The sequence below is a fragment of the Lissotriton helveticus genome, chromosome 4_2 (genome assembly GCF_964261635.1).
Source record: "Lissotriton helveticus chromosome 4_2, aLisHel1.1, whole genome shotgun sequence".
In the NCBI taxonomy this organism is placed as follows: Eukaryota; Metazoa; Chordata; class Amphibia; order Caudata; family Salamandridae; genus Lissotriton; species Lissotriton helveticus.
Window position 1 is genome coordinate 106,552,701 of NC_136064.1, and position 16,787 is coordinate 106,569,487.

The window sequence follows — 16,787 nt, forward strand, 5'->3', positions numbered from 1 at the left end:
TGGAACAATACTGGCCCACTTTACCCTTCAGTTCTGATCAGTCAATGTAAAGTGCTCGTGGTAGAGGGGTGTTCGACTCAGTGCTTTATTATCCCAGTAAATGATTCTGTTAAAGGGTTGTGATCACTCATTGTGTCTTAAAACTTCAGATTCTATGAGTGTGCCCAGGAGCCAACCTGAAACAAAAGTATAATCAATCATGATACAATCCCCCCCCACACTTAAACATGGGTAGGCTCACATACGGGTGACATTCATTGTTTACCAGTAGATTCACCAAATTATACTACGATATAAGGATGTTTGCAGCATCCGTTTGGCGATTGGGTTTAAAGTGTGCCTGATTTTCAAACGGCCCCTCAAAATCTGGATCCTTATTGCTAAAGCAGGAGCAACACGGATGCAAGGTACAATCTCCCACCAACATTATCAAAGTAAAAGGGGGTTCCGACAGAATAATTCACCCATAAATATATTAAACCTGGCAATAGCATCTGTCTCGTTATTCGATGGGAATGCATTGTAAAAATGAATAAGGAGCAGTCTACATTTACTAGGAAAGGTTAAAAGGGTTCCCAGTATTGTTTTCCATTTGGAATGTATATCCTGAACTTTACAGTTATACTTAAGATTGTTTAAGGTTGTGAGATCGCTTCTAGCTTGCCTACTGGAGAAGCGATAATCTAAAACTGAATAGGAGGAGAAATCATCAAGATACAAGCAATCCTTAGTGTCCCACGTTTCCTGTAAGCAAATAAAACTAAAGTTCTTCAGTGTGCCCAACCAATCATTATCTGAGATTTTGCTCTGGACCCCAGCGATATTCCAACAAAGGACCTTGATAAAGTCTTGGATAAAAAACACAGGGTACTTATATGTGTTAACAAAGGCCTGGGTATCTATAAGAGGAATAGGGTGCAGTCAATCTAGATCATCGAGCTCCCACAGCGGACGAAAACGGTTACTTAAAGGTAGGGCAGTGGTGTCCGATACGACGGGAAAGTTTGGTGGGCCGCGACGCGTCTTTCCTTGAGGCAAATTCCAGTGTCTCGTGACCCCACCATCATCATTTTTGTGCAGGTAGAAAAAGCCCAGAGAGAAAGCAGATATACGATCCACTGATGCGCCATTTAATCCTGGGACATGGGAAATTGAACCCGCCTGCACTGGATTGTGGAAATTCACTGTTCTGCAGTCTCCCGTTACCATTTTCTGAGTTTGGCCTATCCATCCCACCCTACAGACCATTATACTTTCTTCTGCCAGCATCTATGTGAGGGGATGTGAGGCACTTGTCCTGGTTACCCGCCAATGTACGGTTTCGTTTTTGAGTTGGTCAAAGTTCTCCTCTACGCCCTTCCTCAGAGGGGCACATCCATTAGCACAACAATGTAAGGTGTGGCCGCCGGGGGCAGCTGGATGGTGATGTTTGAAGGGCGATACGCTGACGAGTGGTTTTGAAATGTGGTAGGAACGGGCAGGTCTCGGTTACTAAAACTTCCCCGATGGATTGTTTGGGCTATACCAGGCACCTGCCACCCGGGGTTAGCCTCCAATGTCCTGGGGGGCGCTGATTTTATTATGAATACAGGCATGCAAGGACGGTTGTGATGGAACTGTCAATAGGGACTGAGTCTGGGCGGTTGCTCCAGCCCCTAAACTGTCAATATTGTCACGAGTGGTAGTACTCACACCTGTATTTAAAAAGTTATTCTGAAAGTCGGAGAGCCAACTGCTTATACTTGAGTGTAGGATATCCACTGACCCCTTTAGTGATCCCACTGTATTTCTCAAGTACGGAAATCTGTGTGTTAAGTGCAATTAGAGCTGTGGTAATCGGGGTTTCCAAGTTTTTGAAGGATACCAAGATGTTGTCTTCTGGGACGTCACTCCTGCTGGCTACGTTGTTGTCCATTTCTGGAGTGGGTGGAGCCTTCCCTCGCTCAAGCATGGTCTTCTTAGTCAACTTAATGGATACGGGCAACACCAGTGCGGATGTTTAACGTCTTGCCCCAAGTTTGCATGTTTTCACAGGACATTTCGTCATGGGGTTCCTCGATGCAGGCAATGAGTCCTGTACATTTGAAGGGCTCGCTAAGATGTCGGTGTCTTTAGAGGGGGGACAGGAGGTGGACAGGTTTTGAGGTTCCTGGGGTTGACCGTTCCCTCGGTCGGAATGTCTCGCTCTTCAGACCCTGGAGATGTAACTTGGTGATTCACAGCCAGCTCTATTTGAGCGCTGGTGATCTCCTCTCATAATACTCCCATGGCCTGGTTCAGAAAGGACAGGATTGACATACTAGCTCTTCCTCTTTTATCGCCCCCGTTAGTTGCTTCCGCATTTCTCTTCCCCACGCTCAGAGAGGATAAAACATCAAGCAATAAACAAACAAACCAATGGACTGTTAAGTAATGCTGGGAAGCAGCTGCCTGAGTAACCACTCACCACCTGCAGAAATGGTGTAGACTCCAATGTACTGCGCCGGAAGAAAGGGGGTGGCCCGGCCCGGCCTCTTCCGGGCACGCGCGACCCACGCAACAGGAGCCTTCGCAGACTTTCCTGCACCTCCAGGCGTGGAAAACAGATGTCAGCAGCTGCAGCATCCACGAAACACCTTGGGGTTTGTAGTTAGCCCCCGCTCCTCTTTGGATTGTGCCCCCGTACAGCGGGAGCCTTCGCAGCCTTTTCTGTGCAGGAAATAATGTCAGCAGCGGCGGCAGCCGTGAAATACCTTGGGGCTTGTAGTCCCCTCCGTGCCTCTTTGGATTGTGCAGACCAACCAACGTCAGCATCTGAGAGGCCATCATCATGAGCGGCCCTGTGGTCCTGTTTCGGCCCCCCTCTCCATGTCTACCTAAAGAATTAGAGCCTCCAACGCAAGAGATCTGCTGGACAAAAACCCCTCTGCAACTGAGCCCCACAGCCTGAGTCTGAGCCTACCGACTGTGCACCCTTGCTGCAGAGACGCTCAAGAGCCAAGCCCCCTTTGGGTCCTGCCTGACTGGTCCCAGAGTCCATATATCCAGCCTTTTTTCTGGTTACAGGTTTACCCATTGACTTCAGCAGTAGCGTTTGAGGCTAACCTTGCGACCAGAACCTCTGCACCCGGACACACCAGGGCAGGTAACCAAAACTGCTGATGGTTCTAAGGACCTTGGCTCCTACTTACCTTAAGTCCAGAAGAACAACACTGTAACCCGATTGCAACTACCACTATGCAGTGTATGTTTCTCCAAAAGGGTAACATTACTGAGTTTGAGGCTCATGCCTCAAATCAGACAACTGTATTTCCTGTGTTTTTGGAAATCGCTAACTCGAAAAGTACTTACCTAATCGCAAAGATCTTGGTGTCTGAATTAAGATAAAGATATATATTATTATTTTTAATTGGTATCGGATTTCCTTATTGAGTGTCTCTCGCATGTATTGACTGTGTGCAACAAATGCCAGCACTCCCCTCTGATCAGCCTAAGCCACTCTACCACAAATAGAGCACCTTGGCAGTGTTAAAGCAACCCCTTGTACACAAGTAAGAGATTCTTGGACTCTCTGAACAGAGTACTTAATTTTGGTACACTATATACAAATCAGGATCTTGCTCGTCTAGGTCATCTGAGGTACTACCAGAGGTTGGGGTGCTGTCAGTTGGGAAATCGGAGGATTCATCATCCTCACTGACATCTCCAACGCCTGGCCCATTAAGGGGTTTCTGCTATTGTCATGGCTCGATCATGCTCAGCAAGTAGATTCTGGAGATGAGCTTTATTAGATTTAGACCCTATGGCAAGGTTCCATGCTTTGCAAAGGTCCGTAACATGAGCCAACTTAAGCTTCTTGTAGGGACCCAGGTTGAGTGCCTGGCTAGTACCCTCCGACTCAGACATGGTATTAGATCGGCTGGGACCTTTTTAGAAAGTTAGAAAAAAAATCTATCAGTCTATTTTTTAGAAGTCTAGGATACTTTTTAAAATTCTAATGCAATTGCACTGGGGGACTTGACCAAATCCCCAACAGTTCAAAGCAGCAAATTTAGAAACAATTAAAAAAATTCAAAAAATATTTTTTTAACTAATGTCAATTGTGGATTTACGTCTTGGAGTTGACTAAGTGGTATTAGCAATGGAAAGTCTTGTATCCCACTGCTGAACCACCAATGTAGGAAGCCGTCTCATTATATAGAGGATCAAAACGAGGAAAACTGTGTAAAGAGCCCAGGCAACCCTTATTGGCTTACAGGCAAAAAAGAGCACACTAAATGCTCTCTTTTGTGGTAGTATGGGCCAGCAGTTTAGGCTTCTGAGAGGGTAGTGCTAAGCATTTGTTGTAGTCACAGAGCCAATTGTATTGTATTGTAATTGCATTTATATAGCGCTTATTACCCCAGACGAGGCGTCAAAGTGCTTTTTCGCAAGTAGCATGCTACTCCGCCACCCAAAAAGGATTAGTGGTGAATTAGTATAGTGAAATATGAAATTAATTTTAGCAGTGGCTATGCTAGTCTATTATTTGGATTGAGAAGAACAGTGGAGGAATAGAAGAGGAAACAGTTTGCATTTATACAGTGCTTGCTACCCCTGATTAAGTGTTGAGGCGTTTTTCATTTCAAGTTGCCATTGCACAGCAGTTGAGTGAAGCAGGAGTCACTGATTGACAACGTGGATCCAGTAAATGCAGTCTCGTATCCCGCCGCTGCCACTAATGTAGGAGGCTGGCTCTTTATATTGTGTACTAAAACAAACTACACTGTGCAGAGAGTTCCGTGGAGCCCTTACTGGTACTAGATGATGCCAATGCTCTTTTTGTGGGAGTGTGGTCGAGCAGTTAGGCTTGTCAGAGGGCAGTGCTAAGCATGTTTTACAGTCACAGAGGCAATAAATGAAACACTCAAGAATAAATATGAGACCAATTTTGAAAAAAAAGTTATAATTGTATGTAAATTTTGCTACAAGGAACTTCGTTATCAAGTACTTTTTTTTAAATACCGATTTTTACAGGTAAGTAAAAAGTACACTTAAATGCGTCTTTACGTAGCGATGGTTTCCTATGGAGAAAGGGCATATGCTGCATACAGTTATTCACAGTCTGTTTCTGCGGTCTCCTCCTGGACTTAGGGTGGTAGGGGGCCATGGTCCAAATTACACCAGCAGTCACTCGATACCTGCCTGGGGCGTCCAAGTGCAGAAGTGCCAGTCAGATTGGCAGTTTTGTGCGCTATGCCAGTGGAAAGAAGGGGGGCCACCTAGACCCAGGCTGCAGAGGGGGGACAAGTCTGGGAGTTTCCAAAGGGGGACTCGGGATACAAGGGTCCTGGGATCAAGGGGGCACAACTGGTTTTCGGGTACCTGGGATGGGATGCAGGGGTGCAGAGTAGATAGGTTGGCTGGGCTCTATGCGTCTTTGAGGGAGTCTGTTTCGCCGGCTGAGGGGTAGAAAAGTTGGGCAAAATTGGGGCAACTACTGCTCTCAGCTCCTTCCTCCTGATGATATCATCGAGAGGAAGGAGCAGAGAGTAGTAAGTGACTGAATGAGGATTGAACCTTGGTGTATGTGCGATTACAGGGGTTCCTGATCCCTTCCTTCATGGGGCACAGATGACCCAATTATAGGGTACATAAGGAGAAGAGAACATAATGCGGCGACAAATGTCTGACTACCTAACAGTGGAATGAACAGTGGTTGTATGTAAAGAGAGGATTCCGTGTCCCATCCTGAGGAAAGCTGTGGACTCCTGTGAGCCAACAGGCAGAAACATGTTCATGGTTTGAGTGGTGATAGGGTACTAGTTCCCCTTCTCTCCAACCTATATTTTTAAGATCAAGTGGTACCCAATCCAGTATAAAAGTCATATTGATGTTCTACATTGGTTTCTACCTTATTTCACATATCCATTGTTAGTTAGAAGTGCCTCCCTGACTCCAGGGTTAGGCCCAATCTTCATCAAACTGGGTTTTGAGGAGCGATGAGTGTCCTGAGATGAAGCATGACACCTGGTGGTCTGCGAGGACATCCTGTCACTTTTTTGTGTGTGTCCAGTACTAGGATGAAGGAACATGAGCACAGTGCATAATGTGCCGATTTACATTTTTAAAGTTTTTGCACTCTGGCGGCCTTTTTGTCTGTAACAAAAAGTGGTGGTGGCCATGTCAGAAAGTGGCACTTTCTTACAATAACTATGCCCTCTTCACTGCCCTTCTCAGACATGACGGCTCTGGTTCCCTCACATTGTTCCTCACACATTAAAAACGTTCCCTCAAGTCTCAGCCAGAGGCTAGTGATTGCCTTACCCTTCGAAGACTTGGGCAGTCTGGTCTTGGTTAAGGATAAGACAGGAGTGGTAGTGCCGTAGAACAGCTACAATACACAGGCAGAGGCTGGTGGTGTAGCTGCCAACCAGATTTGATGATTTTAGGATCAGCTCCGCCTCCACTACGCTCAGCTCACTCAGCAGCTGTAGTCAATCAGGGGAGAGAAAGAATAAACAATTGGTTCAGAAATGAGTCACAGGATCACTCTTCAAAACATGTAATTTTCAAAGAATCACTTCATATAATACCCAAGTCATCAAGTCTAAATCACACAATCTCCCGTCCCAGTTTACAGTAACACCCTTACAAGACTTTCACTGACCAGCCAATAATGTCCCCCAGCAGATGCATACTAATTCGGCAACTCAGAAGCAGATGGACAATGCATTACATTTGTACTTTCCTTAGTGTGCTCATGTTTCGTGGGCACGGAGATATGTTTCTGACTGCTTTAACCACTCCCAATAGGTCTCATTTTTTATTGCTTCCTCTTGAATGTTACATCCTCATCCAATTTATTTTACCAAGCTTGGTGGAAGTGCGACACAGGAAGAGACATCTCAATAGAAACGTAATCTTAGGCTACAGAGTTCCTCCCATGTCTCTCCCTGCTGCCGTTTTTAGTCTCCTGTGAATAGATAAGGAGCACAAATGCACAGCTTCAAAAGTGCTGGATGATTTTTCATCTTGGGATATTGCACTTAAGTTTTACGCTGTCTCCTTGCTGATGTAAATAATGCTTATTCTTTCATTGCTACTTTTCTTCAATCTTTTGTCTAGTTTTGTTTTACTGAAATAGGCAATGTTAAGTATCCAGAGGGTTTGGTGGGTCTTGAGAATCCACCACTGTAATATTGTTTATGAAAGATGCCCAGTTACTCTGTGTAAGGGAAGAATATTTATTACAATGACTACATTAAGTTTACAAGGCAGTTTACTTTTGGAGAACAGGTTAGGTGGCTTTTACATGGACTAACAGACAATGTTCACACTTAACTGACACACTACTGTTGTACATTTTAAGACAAAAGAGGTGCAATCTCAACATGCTTGTTACAGTTGGAGTCCTATTCCGTCACACTCCCCACAAACAAAATGAAAGGCTAAGGGGGAAATAGCCAGACTTCCACAGACTAGGTCCGGTATAAAATCTTGCAGCCAGAATACAGGAAAAATGAAGGTACATCAGAACCACGAATCTCAATGCACTGCAAGAAATTCTCCCTATGGAAAGTGAGACACTTTAAATCTACCCTATATGCTGTCAGTGATCTTTTGATAAAAGCAAAAGCACCTTCGGCGAGACTGCAGATTATGGAGAAACGGTTTAGCTCCAATAGGTGAAAAGAGGTTTTGAGAAGCAGAAAAGAAAAAAGAAAACCGCTTCCTAGAGTCGCAAAACCACAATCACTGGTCAGAAAACCTACAAATAGTTTTAAAATGTTGGGGTGTGGGCATGGTGGGTCCAACTGAGTACTAGATATGGAGCATGATAACTTGGCATATCCTCACGGTACACGGGGCACACTGACTGTGAATGTGTTATGGTCAAAGTTCATGCCCTGTGACCGTGTCTTGCAGATATTGTGAGCAGAATGGCCAAAGGTCACGTACAGTGTCTGCGAGGCATGCTCACAGGCCAGGCATAAAATCTGCACAAAGATGCCTAAGAACTTGACCACATGGGTATTACAGGGCTGGCATGAGACTTGGGCACGGGATATTGTATTTAGTAATGAGGGTTGGCAGATGACAGGGCGTTTCCAAAGGCCATCGTGTACTCTGGATGCTGCGGGCAGGGCGGTGTGCACAGGGCTATCTAAAGACTATGCCTTAGAACAGTACTCATGAGCCAAATTAACAAGACATGCTCAGCAAGTAATGACAGCAATAGAGAAATTAGACAATTAGAAACAGAAAACTCACCAAAATAAATGTGTTAAAGGGATAGTGTTACATTGCAACTTAGATTTATAAAGTATACATTTAGGAAAGCACACAAGTTGAAGGGAAGTTATAGTCAGGGTTCACAACAAATAACTTCATTTTACCAGTTGTGGATGCCAAGCAGCAAACAACTCCCCCAAGATGCATAGCTCACATACAATACGCAATGCAGTACTCATGATGTTCAGCCATTAAAAGTCTACCCAGGATAACCAGTTCTACTTTCTACTTGTTACAATAGGCCATGGCACCTCAGCCACAGTTTTGTGGTTATTGGTGATACCATACCAACGACCTAAAAGTCCATACCTGGCAATTATTGAAGGGTAACATCTGTCTAGAGACCAAAAAAATAACGCCCATGCTTTAAGTTATAATGCTATGTTGGCACTTCTATCATTATGCCCGCTTCCAAAGACCCGTCTCTGGAGTACTGAACCACTCACAGCCTGAATAGCCGATTGAAATCCCTCCTCCTACCTGGATGGCAAAGTCAATGAGACCACTGATGTTCAAGGAGTATTCCATTAGATCAAAGATGAACTGGATGTGATGCACCAGTGGTAGATGATAGGACATTCCAAGAGCGAAGCTGGTGATCTGCTCCAGGACATTACGAGACACCTACGAGAAGAGCAGAACATATCAATCAGCAGGGGGATCAATTATGTTAATTTCATCTTCAGGTACCACAAACGTAGTAAGGAGATTTATGCAGACAATCTAGAAGAACACAAAGCATGCACAATGTGTACCATCTGTCTCTTCTGCAAAACAAAGGCATGGAGCAAAGTATGAGACAACAAACGGATGTCTGGCACTGCTTGAGACAAACTCTATTAAAGAGAAATGAGGAATACACGCTTCAAGGGGATTAGGGGACTACAGGCTCTTGCTCTCCCTTCTTTGCAGCGGTTTGGAACACCTGCAGTCTGTACCACAGGATTACAGATCCTATACTGTTAATACATCGTGGAGATAAATCAGGGGCTTTTAAAGCAAGCTACTCACCCGTGAGGGACTCAAAGCGCTGGGGTTGGGGGGAAGCAGCCCGGATTGGCCGAAAAAGCCAGGTCTTGAGGCTTTCTGAAGGTGTGCAGGGTAGGGGAGCGTCTGATGTTGACTGAGACCTCGATCCAGGCCTTGGTCGCAACGTAGGAGAAGGCTCTTTTGCCCACTCTGGTTCTGCGGATGCGCGCAGTCTCTGCTAGGGCGAGGTCGGCAGAGCGGAGGTTTCTTTAGGGTACGTGGAATAAGACTCTTTCGTTGAGGTTTTTGGGTCCGATGTTGTCGAGGGACTTGTAGGCCTGGGTGAGTATCTTGAAGGTCACTCTCTTCTTGACGGTGAGCCAGTGGAGGTCTTGTAGGTGCTGGGTTATGTGTTCATGTCGTGGGGTTCCGAGGACGAGTCTGGCTGCAGTGTTCTGGATGGTCTGGAGTTTGTGTAGCATGGTTTTGTTGATTCCAGCGTAGAGGGCATTACCGTAGTCCAGTCTGCTGGTTATGAGTGCGTGGGTGACAGTCTTCCTGACTTCGGAGGGGATAACAAATCTTGTCAATTTAATAATTTATTTTTCATACTTTTTGGGCGGGGGGGAGGAACCTTAAGTGATACCGATCTACATATGACCCCTTGAGGAATTCAAAAGTTTGTATAATTTAAAAAATGTACAGATTTGTGGGTTCACTCCTGGCTTTCACAACATGTGTTCAAAAGGCCATAATTTTGCCTGGATATTTTTTGTATTATTAATGCTACTTAGATTTAACTGCAAAGTGCAATAAATATCAAAAGACGGTGTTAGTACGGTGAGGCGGGGTGGGAATGAGGCAACTACTTTGCAAACTCCCTAGAATTTACAACAGGAGTGTCAAGTGAGTATGTCTACGATATAACTGCCACCCCTCATTGGTTACATCACTTGAAGCATTACTTCTGTAATCTCGATTGAAACATGAATGCTTTTGTCGGTGATAATGCTTGTTTTTCAGTGATATTGCATTTAACAGATTAGGAATGAAGAACGCTTAAACACAGGAACAAAAATGTTAAATTAAGCTGAATACTGTTAAACCAAAAGACAAGGAGAAGTTTGGAACAACCTGAGAAGTGACTTGGTGCTGATCAAAATGGGAAAGCTGCTGAAATTTAGTAAATATGTCTTCAGCTGTAGGGAATGCTTCCGGCTTGCTCCTTTTCCTCTTTTGGCCTTCCTCTCCACCTTGAATGAAAGAAAAAAACCAATAACAGCCAATAAAGAAAAGCAATGAAAGCATCCATAATGTACCGTTCTAGCTCACACACCGGTCAGTACACAAGTGCTTATGGATGTCAATTTGGGGTCGCAACTGTAACTCCATGACACCCGATGTGACCCCTGATACCTTGCTTGCGACACCTCACTGTTTGTCAGCCTTGGCCAGCGCTCTGGTGGCATGAGCAGCCCTTGATTGCACTACTTTACTGAAGCTTTGCCTGCATAGACATGATGGCCTGCAGGCTGGGCCTGGATGGGGGAAAGAACTCATCTCACTTGTTGCTATGGTGACCCCAAGCGAGGCCAAGATGGGCCGGATAGAGCAGTCCATGATTTGATACATTGTATGTATCTGCTGCAGGCCTGGGCCAGAAAGAAGAGCGAAGGAGCATAAAGAGTGCACAGCATGGGTAGGCATGATTGAACAGTGACTAACTACATGTGCTGCAGCTATCAGCACGTGTAAGTGGAAGCGTGTACTTGCTGCACACTACCCAAGATGAGGACGTGGCGCCTGGTGTAGTACACCTACCACCGGGTTTGGGACTACCGACCGGGTCACATGGAAGTTAAACTGACAGGGCGAAAGCGCTATAAATGATGAAGGCGCTGGCAAAAGTTATTGCCCATCCCCCGCATGGCAGTAAAAGCCGTGCTGACATGGCGCAGACTCAGTCGAGTCAGACTCATAGGTGCTGGGTGTCTAGACTCTGGAATGACTGACTAGAATAAACACAAGTTCAGGACCGGGCTGTGAGTGGTTAGATTCACTTAATTTTCACTCTGTGAGTTGGACATTGGGCAGGCCGCGGGGCAGGTAGAGTGAAAATGAGACTGACTGAGTCATCACATCACCTCGACTAGAAAATCCCCTTGTGGTGATGCTGGTCGTTCTGACTCCTGTGAGCTGCGGGCCCTGAGCAAACCTCTAATAGAAGCAATAAGTAAAGTAAGATAAGATAATCGGTTTCTGGAGTTGACACAAGATTCCCTGCTGCAAAACGTCAGAAATGATTGCTAAAGAGCACCCATTGCAGGTTCAACCCTTCTAGTGGTCAAGCCGTTTTTAGGTAACGTGAACATATTAATTCCATGGTTTTATATCGAACAATGCATCTGTGTACCCACCACAGCATTCCCACGCTGTCCAGTGGTGGTGGACTGGCCAACAAGACATTGTCTGTTTTAAACACCACCAAGGCAGGAATGGCTGTACCGGGCTTGGGCAACGGGCGGGCGTTTCCCTGGGAGGCTGGAAGGATGGAAACCAGGTTTTGTTAGCGGGGCCAGTTCTGTAGCAGCGCAGCAGTTTTAAAAGCACTGCAAAGTTTATTGAATATTCAGCAGTTTTCCAGAAACAATCAAAGTTTGAAGTTAACTCTGTTAATTTATTAATGTACCTGCGGGATAGAAATAGGAGTTTTGTTAGTGGCAGTTTTCACTTATCTAAGGAACCGTGTAGGGTTAATATGCCTGCTGCAAAGAATATGTACCAGGCATATCTAAGCACAAGATTTTATGTGGGTTACTACTTATGCCACAGAGATTTTGTTGATACTGTGCAGTTCATAAGTATCCTCTACTGAAACCTGGGTCCATACAAGAGCCAGATGAAGACGGTAGGGGCCAATCATATCCCTGCACCATCACCAATTGCCTGTATGTAAGTGACTCGCTCATGCACACCAGATTCTCTGCAAATGGCAGCCACGTCCTAACAATTGGAGCTTCTCGGGCATGGCTGCCATCCACCCTCACCGCACACTGACGGGAACATGGGACGTATACAGGAGTGCGGTTCCACCTTGCTCTCCTGCACAGAAGCAGTACAGCACTGTACAGAACGGAGGAGAAACTGCCTGCGGGTGTCAGATGTGCACCCCTGCCTTACTGTGACCCAGATCTCATACCTGCAATGCAGGATTTGGAACTCGATGCTTGTGGCTGCTTGAGGCCACTCTGGAGCCCCAGCCCTCCTTAGCAGGGCACCCTTTGGAGTGGAAGGAGCAGGGTTAGACAAGTTATACCAGCAGAGGCCTGTCTGCTCAGAATTTCTCAGAACAGAGTCACTCGTACTGGGTGGTCTCCGACCTGAGAGGCTGGGCAGCAGCATTGGTAACATAGCCACATTCCCCCCACCAGAGTAAGCCCCCCCCCAAATTTCCAAATTAGTGCAATATCCAGAACAAGATGGACTCATAGAGGGGAGCACCTTGTGGCGCTCCAAGGCGCAGAGAGTGGCTCCCAAATTGGACCCACTCACACCCAGGGTATTATAGTACCTGTAGCTTGGCCAAGAGGTGTCTATGACACAGGCCGAAAAGTGACTTGGATGAACGACCCTGACACTGCCGAACGCATGGTTCCCTGGGCACCTAGGATGTTTGTCCTCAATCCGCCTAGAATCAGAGCACCCTCAGTGTATAATATACCCTGGAGAGTCACAGTCAATCTTGACAGACACACCTGCCTTATGACACACAGCTCCAGCACTAAGGGAGAGTTCTTGCCATCACCTGTGAATGGCCCCTCCTCCTTGAGTCCTGCTTTCGTGGGATACTTGCACTGTGATCAGGCGACAGAGGTACATTTTTTCATCTATGGATTAAAACTCACTAGCCACCCATGATTTTGGGGGGACATTAAGACTCTTTAAATAAAGATTGTCTGTCCTGCATTAACACTGACGCCCTGTAACTCAGGATATCCTCTCTTCGCTATAAATATTGTGATTGGACAGCAAGCCTCTAAACACGTGAATAAACATGCGGGCCACAATAAGAAAGAACCTAACATTAAAAACCCTTTCCAGCAGTGTTCCCAATGTAAATTCAAAGATGAGGATCTGTCACTAGCAGAGACTTGATCATTCAATTCTTCCAGGAATTCAGGGAGGACCCAAGAACTGACTCCAGCATGACTTACATGCCACACATCAATGAAAGTGTAGCCCAAATAGTGTTCTCACTGACAAATAAGTGGAGGAAAGTGAAGTTCTACAACAATGAATACTCCAACTTGAAGACCAACATATCCTCCTACCAGAAAAGTGTGAGTACCTTGAAAACAGGTTCCATTGCACCAATAGTCATATACAAATTGTTCCCATAAGTATCCCTGACCTGTTACAATATTTCAGGGGTCTCTGCGATGCCAACCCTGATAGAACAAATAGCGAACACACCATAATGCACAGAGCATACAGAGTCATCACCTTGCATAGAGCTAGGACGCAAACACACAAAGTCCTGGCTCATATATACTACGTTTTAGACAAGGAAACAATTATGTCCAAAGCACTGCAAGGTGGTCCTTCTTAATGCCGCACCACTCCTCCATTTTCAGGATCTCTCAGCAACCACATTGTCAAAAGGCGAACCTTCAAACCTATTACAGACATCCTTGTCTCCCATGATTCGAAATATAATTGGGCTCATCCCTTTCGCATTGTTTTCTCTTGTGGGAGAAACACCCGCACTACAAGCTAATTCAAAGAGGCGAGGCAAATCTTGGTGCTGCCACTGGAGGGGACAGATTACCAGACCCAGGAGCTTTAATAGCCGACTGTGACCAAATGGTTAGAAAGATATTAACCGAAAGTAAATGTCTTAAAACTGTTTGACTTTCTTGTGCTTTATTGCTTGAATGTACATCCACACAATAGGGTTTCCTGACTGTGTGTACTGATGGCCTTGCGGCTGTTCAGCATACTTTGTTAATTGAAACATTTGCCAGGAATGCCAATCCCCTCCCTATTTAGGTCTCGCTGAGCCAGCGCATGCGCTGTCTGCGAGACATTTAGTAGGCAGCTTTTGAAAGTGCCACCGCAGGCTTTTGGTGGCCTCAAGCTTGCGTGCACCTGTGCATGAGAGCGCGCAGCCGCCATGCGACCGCGATAACTTTCACTTTCGGGGACTTGCGGCTGTGTCACTTTCACGGCAGCGCGGCCTATGCCCTCTTTAAATCTTACAGGAATTCACCAGCTTCCATTCTAAGTAATGCCCCCTCTCAGCACAAAACGTGCCACTCAGCATTAGCCACGATTCAACCAATATCCCTTGTCCAATACTGAAACATTTATTCGTTTAGAATTTCCTGCATGTAGACCCACCTGTCCCTGGCGACCGATTTTGATGTTCAGTGGAAATGCAATTGGACTGGAGCGGACGCCTGTGAACGCCGGATGCTGCAAACCTCTGTTGGAACAGGTCCGCAAGCTCAGCCAACAGGGAGAAGCCCTTCCTGTGTCAGTGGGAGGCAAGGCGTCGCTTGCAGGCTCCGATCTTGGACTCAAGCTTATTCTTTATCCAAATATGTATTTTTTTGTGTATTTCATGTTGTCGGCTGGAATTGCCGCTAGACACTGGCCAGAGATGGCTGAAAGTAGCGAGGCCACCCGGTGCAAGGAGGTCCCATCTTTTTGCTACAGGTAAATATAGCCTGGAGCTGGCTTGCCTCGGGGAAGTCAAGTGGGTCTAAGTTTAAATGAATTTTTAAATGTTCTTGTAAGAGCATACAGATTTGGAAATTTTAAATTGTAGTAAACTGCATATATGCAATTGTGGCTATGTTAAAAGATCATATTTTCAACGTTACAGTTGTTTGTGATTTCCACATTAAATCTATTGTGCGTTTGGTGGCATCGTTTCACAAAGCGGTTTCTGTTGCACGGAGCCTGTCGTCTTCCCAAATGTAATTTTTTCAAACTTTTATGCCAACATTTGCTTTGGGTTTCTTCTAAAAATGTAAACTATCAATGTTCAATTTATTGGCATTCAACAGGAAATGCAAAGAAGCCCATGTATGGACCTCTTGTAAATGCAACATTCTTTTTGTGCGGTTGCTGTCCTCAATTATGTGGCAGTGCTTGTGTATGTTACCATCAATAAAATGGTCTTTTGTGTTCCTGGTGCTTATTTTGTTACTGTTGGTAAGAAAACAGAACATGTTATACCCGAGAGCTTTTTGTTTCTGCTTTCAAGAGTACAGAGAACTAGACAGGGACATGATTAAAGTATATGGTGTTTTAAACCACCCAGTAGCCAAATCTACTTAAAATTAATATTGACGTGTTAAATGCAACCGTTCTGCACTAGGAAATAGCACAGGCTATACGACTGGAAATATGAAATATTTTAGGCATGAACACTGTTTTCTTGTTTTCTCTGCTAATATTTAAAATGTGCAATGCAATTAAGTTTGAATTTGCGGGACATATGAATCTGCCATTCGCTCTAGGTTTCATAGCACCATCTCAACCTGGGGTTCCTTTTTAAAGTTACGTTTTTGTTTTCTATAGAATAGATCAAAAGCTTAATAGATATCTATAGAAGACGTGTTGATTGTTTCAGGCGAGAAGAAGTTACTGGATAACACATAAATGCAAATGAAGTCCCCGAGCGTCTATGAAAACAACAATTAAGTAATGTTTTGAATATATTTGTTAAACAAGCATTGGCATAGCCAATAGGTCTCGCCTTTGGGACATTATAAGTGTTTAGCCATGCAAAAGGTGATGTTGTTGCACCAAGGATATTGTGCTGCATTACTAAATACTTATAAGGTCCCAAAAGTGAGACCTATTGGCTATGCCAATGCTTGTTATCCTAGTGGAGTGAGACCTCTGTCTTTCACTTAAAGTTTTCCCTGCTAGGGAACAGCGATTTGGATGGTTGCCCATCTCGCTATTGTTCCCTTTGAACACCAGCAGTCTTATGCCATGCGGTGCATGTGAGCCAAATAATTGTCCTGTCTTTCAGAAATAGTTTGCTTCTTGTGTGTAATACATAATTGCTCTCCTTATATCTAATATGTGGAATGTATCTGTGCCTTGCCTTATGGCTGTTTAAAAAAATAGGTAGCTGAATAGACAAGGTCATATGGAAGTGAGGCACTACCTTTGAAACGAATTGGGTATTGGTGTACATAACCACCTTCAGTCTATATACCTTTAAAGTATGGGTATTGAAACATTATGCGATAAGCTCACTCTTAGTGATGGATGTTAAAGTTTACAACTGATTATGTATATGAGGTATCTAACAACAGTGATGTCCGTTGTTACATCCTTTGGTAAGTCCTGCTGTGTACAAACTGTGCCCGCAATGCAACATAACACTTATGTGTAGTAGGTCTTCTCACTTCTTTCCTACCATCTCTTTGGTATACCTAAGTGACTGATTACAAGGTCAGAGATTGGCTTGGTCCAGGTGACACACATTCTTCCTTCATGAATAGTTAGTCGGATTGGTGATGCTGGTATCGTTTTCACTTTCC

At 44.9% G+C, this 16,787-nt stretch overlaps 1 protein-coding gene across 9 annotated transcripts in view; it reads right to left on the reverse strand.

Annotated features, from left to right (window-relative positions):
- MED12 (mediator complex subunit 12) overlaps positions 1-16,787 on the reverse strand; it is a 614,738-nt gene that overhangs the window by 380,969 nt on the left and 216,982 nt on the right. For all 9 annotated transcript variants that reach the window (XM_078640219.1, XM_078640216.1, XM_078640215.1 and 6 more), the window contains 3 exons: positions 10,357-10,475; positions 8,734-8,877; positions 6,286-6,449 (listed from right to left, as the gene is read on the reverse strand). In XM_078640219.1, coding sequence (XP_078496345.1) covers positions 6,286-6,449; positions 8,734-8,877; positions 10,357-10,475 — 427 coding nt within the window. The remainder of the gene's footprint in view (positions 1-6,285; positions 6,450-8,733; positions 8,878-10,356; positions 10,476-16,787) is intronic.